Below are 10,585 nucleotides of genomic sequence, written 5' to 3' on the forward strand. Positions count from 1 at the left end.
CAACAATATTAATAATATTTAATTAAATTTTTAATAAATATAAAATTAATTACTTTTACTTATAACTCCAACACCCCATAACCAACAAATATAAATACACTAAATTATAATAAAATATTAGAAAAGAGTATAGTGTACATAGTGTAGTTAAATATTGCCCCTGACTTTAAAATGTCCAACAATATCTATTAAGTGCTTCTCCTTCTCTTTTCTTTAAATTTAAAGCGATTAAAAAGAGGTTATTAACAAAATCATGAAAGTTTTTACTTTAATCTTCACATTCTCCATAATTGTTGATTTGTTGCAAGCAACACCAACTTTGATCACTCGACATACAATTCAAACCAACCAATCTTCCACGCTTAACAGTGTCGAGGGAGAAGTAATTAAATTTTATATACTCTTCTCTTTATTAATAATAACATATATAATAGCTTTTTAATTCATATTTTTTTTGCACTATATACATGTTTTAGGGTTGCAATTACAAGATCACCATAGAGACAAGTTGCTATTCTCCACCATCTACAACCGATCAAATCGATTTGTTATTTGCAGACGCTCATGGCACTGAGGTACTACCTATAATATACATGTTTCTCTTCCTCTTAATTAAAATTTTTGATAACAAAATTGGAGAAAGTAAAATAAAAATTATAATGTGTCTAATATCTTGTCTCAAGTTAGAATATTGTGTTGACTACAGTTTGATTTAAAAAAAAAATATGTTTCTAATAATAATATTTAATCGAAGGTTCTTGTTCCAAGATTGGATAGTATTGCTTCTGGGATGTTCGATCAATGCACGACAAGTATATTTAACATAACAGCAAAAGTTTGTATCGATAAAATCTGCAAAGTGTTTGTATATAGACGTGGATCAAATGGTTGGATACCAAAGACTATTACTGTAAATGACTATATGCACCCTCCTCTCGCAGTTTACCTCAACGCTTCTATTCCTAATGATGGTCTTGGCTATGGCCGCAACTTGTGTAAGCTTCCTTCTAATAAGTGATTTATGCACTACTTAAATAAGAGACTAAGAAATATTTAATGATAGTATTCAATATTTCTTTTTGCGTTGTTCTTACATCAATATGCTATTAGATCTTCCCTAATATTTATTTGCATTTTCTACCTTTTATTTTTTTGACTTTTTCGTCTTTTTAATTTTCTCTTTGTTTTCATGAGATGGATGTGAAAATACATATTCAGATTTTGTTACAAACCCTTTCAATTCATCGTATATTCATCCTAATCAGAATCCAACCTTGATTCTTTTATTCCTTTGCTCAATAGCAAACCACATTTATTTTACTATTTCTTATTTTTATTTTGAAGTAACTTTGACCGCTTATATATATATATATATATTACTTTAATATTTGAGATCCATTTATTCGAGTGTTTACTTTCTATTCTTTTCTTTTACTCATTTTTGCAAAAACAAAAAAGGAGAGGGAATTCAAGTCCATTTCTTTCTTTTCTTTTTTAATATTATTGTTTCAATATTACTTGTTTTATTTTGTTCATTTTCTTAACAAACCGCACTCTATTTTTACTTTTGATATTCTTAGGTTGAAAGTCTTATTCTAAATTCGAAACCGAGACTTCACAATTGTGTGAATGAATTATAGTGGAATTTACCACATTTTATTATACGATTTGATTGACATGAATTCCTTTTTTAAAAAAAAATCAATAAAAAACAACTCTCTTTTAAAATGGGACTAATTAATTAGATGCAATATCTCTTTAATTTTAGATTTGTCGGGACATCAAGTCGTACAATTTGCTAATTCGAAATTATATATTTCAAATAAGTTAATCAATAATATTTTTTTTTTACTTGTTAAGAATTAATTAGATGCACATCTTTTTTATCCTGTAATCTTCATGACACAAACGATACAGTTTGCCAGTCTTGAATTACACTTTTTTCCTAATTAACTAAAATAAACCAATGCACAAATATTTTATACTCAAAACTACGTTGTTTTGATTTTCTATTACACCGAAGGATACGTTTGAGTAGGGAAACACTCTATCAAGCTATATAATAATTTTTTCTTAATTTATCCCTTTTATAAACAAAAATTATAAAATGATAAATAATATTTAAAATATTGTTTTTATTTTCAAGGTAAAATAAACATATTAAAGTCAACATTAATTTGACATATTTAATTAGAGGTACCATTGTTCGAACGAGTTATACTAATATCTTTCTTACCATAACACACTCACAAATCTAGAATATCATTTTGAAGACTTTTTTTTAAAAGGTTCAATGTTTTTCGATAAATAAACAATAGTCGCAACTTCCTATTCCGAATAAACTCACACTATTTTATTTTGATTCGTCATATCCTTTCGTGACCGAATAATCAAGCATTTTTTATTAAATGTGCACAATTGTGGACTTTTTATGATTTAAATTTATGGCATTGTTTCAAATTTGCGTTTTAGTGTTTATTTATTTATTTTAATCTTAAGTTGCATTTTAGTTTTATTCTTTAATCTTCACGCATTTATAATTATGTATATTTATGTTTTTAGGTTTTCAATCAAAGTTTCTTCGGCGTTAACTTGTGATTTTCTTTAGTTAACAATTCATTTATCATATATTTGAACCATGTATATTTTGACATAATGTTTTCTTCATGAAAATTATGTAAAACTTGAACTTCAAATTTGAAATATTTGCATATATATTAAAACTTATTTTTTAACTTATCAAAAGTCCACAATAAATATTCATTTGTTGATGTTTTTTTTTTTGATATACTTCTATTATAATCAATATTATCATCATTAACAGATGTAGGGTTTTACACTATTTTATTCATAAAAAAAAAAAGTTACATTAGTCTCCTCATACACAATAAATGTGTACAAATTTAAATTGCTTAGAACTAGAAAATATTCACTACGCGAAAAATGGTATTTTACAGCGCTTTTTTTAAGCCATTTACAGCGCTTTTCCAAAAAATTAAGCGCTGTAGTATCCAGCGCTGTAAAAAGATACAACAACGCTCTTTAAAATAAAAAAAGCGCTCTAAATCTCTTCTAAAAACGCGCTGCTTGTTGTATTAGTTTTACGGCGCTTTTTAAAAAAAGCGCTGTAATATTCATTCCTTTATTTCAATTAGATCTCTTTCTGGGATTATAACAACAATCTCCTTCATGAATCGTAATATACAGTATCCACAGTCTATGTTGTTAGTTTGACGAGAGCACTATAAAATAAAACATATAAGTCAATAAATATTTGTAGATTGATTGTTAATGAAATTTTAAAGCCATACATTTCAAACCTTTATTGGAATCCATGTGATTTATTTGATTTTTGCTTCGACACTGTAGCACCCATTTGAGCTCGGAAAACTTGTAAAACACTATCAAATAAATGTGATTATTAGCATTAACAGACACATTATATATATATATATAAGAAATAAATGAATAAATGAATACAATACCTGAAGAGTGCGAAGAAATACGTAGAGTTCATAAGGTTACGGTTTCGTTTAAGAAGAAACAGCGAGAATGCGCAGAAATACGAACGGTTCGTAGGACAGAGTAGGGTTCTCATTGAGAAGAGTACGTAATAATGTTTGTAGGGATAGTAACAAATATGGAGATGATTTGCAATGGAGATGGTTAACAATATGGTTCATAGGGACATTAGGGTTCGCAATGAGAAGGATAATGAAGAGGAGAAGGACACTGAAGTGTAGTGAAGTTTATGTAATAAAGAGGAAACTGAAGCGATTTACTGTTATATTTTATTTTTTAAAAGCCTATTACAGCGCTTTTTTTAAAAAGCGCTGTAAAAGACCTCCTTATTTTACTTTTAAAAGCCTATTACAGCGCTTTTTTTACAAAGCGCTGTAAAAGACCTTATTTTATTTTTTAAAAGCCTATTACAGCGCTTTTTTTAAAAAGCGCTGTAAAAGACCTCCTTATTTTACTTTTAAAAGCCTATTACAGCGCTTTTTTTAAAAAACGCTGTGAAAGACCTTATTTTATTTTTTAAAAGCCTATTACAGCGCTTTTTTTAAAAAGCGCTGTAAAAGACCTCCTTATTTTACTTTTAAAAGCCTATTACAGCGTTTTTTTTAAAAAGCGCTGTAAAAGACCTTATTTTACTTTTTAAAAGCCTATTACAACACTTTTTTAAAGAGCGCTGTAAAAGACCTCCTTATTTTATTTTTTAAAAGCCTATTACAACGCTTTTTTTAAAGAGCGTTGTAAAAGACCTCCTTATTTTACTTTTAAAAGCCTATTACAGCGCTTTTTAAAAAAGCGCTATAAAAGACCTCCTTATTTTATTTTTTAAAAGCCTATTACAGCGCTTTTTTAAAGAGCGTTGTAAAAGACCTCCTTATTTTATTTTTTGAAAGTCTATTACAACGCTTTTTTACAGACTTTTTAAAGCGCTTGTCCAAAAGCGCTGTAAAAGACCTCCTTATTTTTTTTTAAAAACCTTTTTACAGCGTTTTTCCAAAAAGCGCTCTAATATGTCCTTTAATTATGTGAAATCAAAGTCTTTTACAGCGCTTTTTTTACAGCGCTTGTCAAAAAAGCGCTATTATATCCTCCGTTATTTTTAAAATATCATACAACAGCGCTTGTATTTAATAAGCGCTATAAAAGACGCGCTATAAAATGTCATTTTTGGCGTAGTGATTTAATATAACAATAAATTACTATTTTCCAAATGTGTAAGACCAATTGGACCTATCTAAGGCCCGTTACCAAACATTCAATGTAGTTAATTACGATAAAAAGATGAGTTAGTGCTAATCATCATTGAAATCAAATACAGATTCATAATTAAGGAAAAATACTCGCAAAACAAACTATAGAATAAAAGATTTGTTTTCATAAAATACAAAATAAATTGTTGAGAAAACTTATTGACTTTTAAGATAACCGAATCCATTGCAGAAACAAATTATAACGAAAGGACCAAATCAACAATTATTGGATGATTTCTTAGTAAAGGAGAAGAGTTAGTGAATTATTGCATTCAACATCACCCTTTTGTTCTACCATGAAGCCATTAATGATTCCAATTTCCAAAGACGTACAATTTGCTTTTTTTCTTCTATTAATAACTACGTTTCCTTAAAAACAATTACTTTTCATGGCATGTGTAAAGACATATTTAATCTAATGCTAATATATATTAAAATCAAATTCGTAGAGTACATTAAATACAAATTCAACATCGTTAAAAAAAAAAAAAAGATGAATGTGTGAATATATTCACATCATATAAATTAATAATATAGAACGATACAATATTTATAAATAATTTGACAAAATCAAAGTGATCGGAATATTCATGTCTCCGAATCTGCAACTTGACGACCTAACGATTGGTTGAATCATGATCGAAGTTGATTTGTCAATCTAAATCAAAATAACACAATAATAAAACGAAAAAACAACAAATTTTGCATTAAGACTAGAAATCAGACAATATCGATTTGATACTATGAAATCACTGAAAAAAAACATAAAAGAAAATTTTAATTTATATAGAAACCACTTATTTAAGTTAAAATAGGGGAAATGAAGCACAATGATGATACTAGGTCATAAAATGACCCAAAACCACCTCGTACTTTTAATCACCTTCAAACAATTTAATTTATATATTTAACAATTTACTATCAATTTAATCTCTCACATTAATATCGAAATTACAATTTAACCACGTATCATCAAAAAGACTGAAATGAATAACATTTAACAATTTTAAAATACCGATAATCTCATAGACCTATTAGATTGCTCTACAAAATTAAGCACTATTTGGGTGGTTTACACAAGATTAAAAAAAGAATATTGTGTATTGTTAGCATTTAATGGCGTCGTTAAATATCGTCCTTGGCCTTTGTAATACTATAATATAACCCAACAATATCTAAAATCAATTAGGTATTCCTCCTTCTCTTCTCTTTGATACAAAGAAAAGAGGTTAACAAAATCATGAAAGCTCTTACCTTAATCCTCACATTCTCCATAATTGTTGTTTTGTCACATGCAACACCAACAATGTTCTATCGACATAGACCACCTTCTTACATTACCAAACCACAAGTAATTAAATTTTATATACTCATCTCTTTATTTTTATTTTCTTTTAAATAATCTTTTTAATTCACTTGGCCTCAACCTGAGTGGTTATAAACTAAAAAAGAAAAGGTTGTTAGTTTTGTTATATGGAGAATTAAATCCATAAACTCTTTATTAGTTGTGTTATTTGAGCTAATCATCTTACATCAATGGTCTAAACTATTTTTAATTATTTGCAGAATGGAACATGCAAATACACGATCACCGTAAAGACAAGCTTCCTTTCTCAAGCAGATACAAAAAAACTCTTTATCAGTATTTTTTTTGGAGACGCTAAGGACCGTTGGGTAATTCTATTCTCTATTACGAAAAATTAAATTAAGCATATAATATTGAATTTTGTTTAATGAAGTAAAAATGAATTTAATTGCAGATTGATATTAACAAACTGAATGATACCCAATCTAAGATGTTCGGGCAAAACGCGAAAAGTATATTTACGACAATGGGACCATGTCTCGACAAAATCTGCAAAGTGAGCATAGTTCAGGAACCATTAAAATCGCTTTTTCTATGGCGTGCCAAACAAGACTCTATGAAATGGATAATAGAGTATGTCACCATAGAAGACTCTATGAACCCTCCTATCACATTTTATTTTGACTTGGATGACTATAGGCGCAACTTTTGTGATATATTTTGGTTTTAATTACGTTCCTAAACTACTCTACTATTGTAATAAACTTTTTTTAACAAAGATAAGTTTATTATATTTCATCAAATATAGAAGCTAAGGTTTCTTCTATAATAAGTGTTTTATGTACTACATAAGTAACAAATATTTACTTGTAATGGTGTGTTCGTCACCATGTTGCTACTTTTATCGTCTCATATTTTTGTTACATATTAGAATGTTCCTAAACTTCTCAATTATTAATAATAGTATTCAAGATATATTTTCATATATATAGTCTTTAATTCTGTCTTTCTTTACAATTTCAAGTAATGTGAGACTTTTTGAATATTCTTCATTTTCAACCAGACTTATTAATCTCCACATTGATTGAAATGGATGCATCTTTAGCTTCCATTGTCTACATCGACAATCATAGATCAAAAGAACTATCATACTCCACCATAAAAAGTATACTCCAATTGAATTTAAACTACTTTAAGAATTTTCATTTGAAGGTAAACCACTTCAAAAATGTTCACTTAAAGTTAAACCATTCCAAGAATCTTCACTCAAAGCTAAACTGATGATTGTATCAAAAATAAGTATATGAGATATCGTATCCACAAGGACTTGTGCAATATATAGCCGTTCAACAAAGTTATGGCTCTAAGTGAATTGTAGTATGAAAGTTTTGTTCATGAATTCAATTAGATAAAGAAAAACAACAAAAGTAATGTAAATTTAACGGTGACATTAATTTGTTGGGGTTAGATTTCATCAATTACTTTCTCATGTACCCTATTGATCAATTATATATATATCCATGTTAACATCAACATTGTCACTGCTGCTATTCACACGTTATGAATTTCTTAAGTTAAATATAATTGCAATTTTCATCTTTTACAAATATAAATCAGAAAAATTTAATCTAAAATTATTATCTATCATTAAATTGTATGTGAACCAGTGATATAGATTATTGAGACATTGACGATTTCATTTAACTTAGTATGTGACATTTAACAAAAAAATATAAGGGGACCATGTAGTCCCACCAACTTAGCCTATTACTAATTATAAAAGTGCCAATTAAGACCCTAGGAGAATGGTGAAAATCACCTATATGAAATATACTCATTTTTATTTATTTAACATTAAACAGTGGTATGAAAAAATGAACAATTAATATTAAAATATTTGACTCTTTTTTTTTATATTAATAGTGACTAAAAAAGATCTTTAACAAGTTCTTATATATGAGACCAAAGAAAAGTAAATAAAAGAAAGAGAAAATGATTTTGTATGGACTAAAACTATATATCATATAATTTTATATGAATTAAAAAATGTATAATTTTATAATTTTTATAATAATAAAATTTAAAAGGTCAAGATTTTATAGGATATAAAAATATTTTTATTCTTATATAGAATATAAGTGGTAAAGGATAACAGATCAATGGAGGAACAAATGACTTTAAATTTACTAATTTTGTTTAGTATACACTATTTTAAAAATTAATAATAATTTATATCATCTTGATCATGTATATCTCATTACATATATATATAAAAGATAAATGTAAACCTTTTGACCTATATATCATAACATTTTATGGCGATAAATTTAAAATATATCACATTTCACTTATAGTTCAAATGCCTAGAAAAGAGACAAAAATCGTCAAATTTTAAAATATACAAATTAACTTTGTGAGTGGATAAAAATAAGCAAATGAAAACAACAATTAAATTTAAAATTTATTATAAAATACTTTTGAATATATATGAACAAATTGTATTAAAATATAAATATCCCACCGCTACACACACTATTACATTACAAAAACAAGTTATAGTGAAAAGTCAAATCAACAATTAGTCGATGATCTTTCATCAAATCAAAAGAATTAGTGAATGATTACATTCCACACACCCTTTTGTTCATCGATAGATCCATTAAGGTTTACAAAGAAGTACAATTTGTTCTTTTTAAACGGCAACAGAAAATTGAACGGGTGAGCAATGAATTCATTTTAAGTCTAACTTGGAACTTATATATTTTAGTTATAATATTCATAATTAAATTAAAAATTAGTAGATTAAACTATTGGAGAAACCATCTTGAACATATAAAAAAAATTGAACAAGTTTATTGATGGAATTTATAAGGTTAAAGTGATTCATCGTAAACAAATACTTAAATAATGTTCAAAATATTAATGAAGAGAAATATTGTCTTATTATAGAAGTAAAAGTTAATATATGTTAAGAAAAATGTATAATTCATTTGTTAAAATATATAAATAAAAGAGAGATAATTATATTTTTTTAACTACTTTTATCAATATTGATATATCAACAGTATAAATATAAAGTGACAATATTGACTAACACTTAGGAGTGACGCAAATAGTATCAATTAAATTGTAGAATTAAAAAAATATATTAAACTAAAAATTGAAAGTAATTTATGTTTGGACTTTTCTTTATTTCTAATGAGTTACTCAATATAATACAAAGAGAGTAATAAAATATTAAAGAAGTAAACCATCAAATTGATCTCTCACTTAAGCTCTCAAATAGATCAATTCTAAATATTTCAAAAACATATTTAATTTTGTCAAAATTACACTAATAAGTTGTTTTGTCAAAGATGTACAACTAAACTATCAAGTTGGTCCATACATTTAAATGCTTACCAACAATTAATTTTCTATATTTAACAATTTACAATCAATTTAGTGTTTGACATTAGTATCGAATTTACAATATGTCCTATATAGTTTACCATATATTATATAAAAAAAAAAAGACTAATATAAATAATATTTTTATACAGTTATAGATTTTTTAAAATATTGATAATCTCATGTATCTATTAGAGCACTCTACAAAATCCAACAATATCTAAAATCAATTAGGTATTCCTCCATCTCTTCTCTTTAATGCAAAGAAAAGAGGTTAATAAAATCATGAAAGTTCTTACCTTAATCCTCACATTCTCCATAATTGTTATTTTGTCTCATGCAACACTAACATTGTTCACTCGGCTTGAATCTCGAATCAACCAATCTTCGGCGCTTGATAGTACCCTGCCACAAGTAACTAATTTTTATATTATTTTCTCTATTTTATTTTTTGAAAATATTAAACTAACACCCAAATACCATTTTAATTAACTCAGCTTCAACTTCGGAGTGGTTGTTAGTTTTATTAGAGGAAAAATAAACAACTTATGCATTTTTCATAAACTAATTTTAGCGTATTTTTATAAGTTATCAAAAATAGAATATGAAAACATCTTATATTAAATTTTTTATTTAAAAACATTTAATTTATATTATCTTTTATTACATAAATTGTTTATATATAAATATTTAAATGATAAACAATCATGTTATACTCAGAGCCGGTCCAAGGGTAAGGCCACCAAAGCCCTCCCTAAAAAACAAATTTTTTTACTTAAAAAAAGGACTCAAGTATTTTTTTATCTATGAAAAAGGCCTCACATTTTAATATTTTTAAAACTAATTTTGATAAAATTTTATATAAATTAAATAAAATATTTTGTTTTTATTATAAATTATTTAATACTTATCTCAGTACAACTAAATTGGTTAATTAAAACAGTAGAGATGAGATAAATATTAATTATAAATTGAATAATCATGAGATAAAAGGTGAGTACATCATTAATATGAGAAATACTAGTTATAAATGGAGAGATCAGGAGATAAATAGTGAACATATTGTTAACATGAGTTACTTGAGTGCTACAATATATACACATTCTTTTCTTATTCAACTAAA

At 26.4% G+C, this 10,585-nt stretch overlaps 1 protein-coding gene and 1 long non-coding RNA gene across 2 annotated transcripts; both read left to right on the forward strand.

Moving 5' to 3' along the window:
- Nucleotides 1-140: 140 nt before the first annotated feature.
- Nucleotides 141-1,093, forward strand: LOC105852129 (embryo-specific protein ATS3B-like). Its single transcript, XM_012715759.3, has 3 exons — nucleotides 141-382; nucleotides 477-575; nucleotides 755-1,093. Exons 1-3 carry the CDS (start codon nucleotides 254-256, stop codon nucleotides 1,016-1,018), a joined length of 492 nt encoding a protein of 163 aa, XP_012571213.1. The 5' UTR covers nucleotides 141-253; the 3' UTR covers nucleotides 1,019-1,093.
- A 4,830-nt stretch (nucleotides 1,094-5,923) lies between these two features.
- Nucleotides 5,924-7,057, forward strand: LOC105852135 (uncharacterized). The gene is made up of 3 exons (XR_012161801.1): nucleotides 5,924-6,117; nucleotides 6,333-6,440; nucleotides 6,527-7,057. It is a non-coding gene; the product is annotated as an uncharacterized lncRNA (long non-coding RNA).
- Nucleotides 7,058-10,585: the final 3,528 nt, after the last annotated feature.

This window comes from Cicer arietinum, chromosome 1, assembly GCF_000331145.2.
Source record: "Cicer arietinum cultivar CDC Frontier isolate Library 1 chromosome 1, Cicar.CDCFrontier_v2.0, whole genome shotgun sequence".
Lineage (NCBI taxonomy): Eukaryota > Viridiplantae > Streptophyta > Magnoliopsida > Fabales > Fabaceae > Cicer > Cicer arietinum.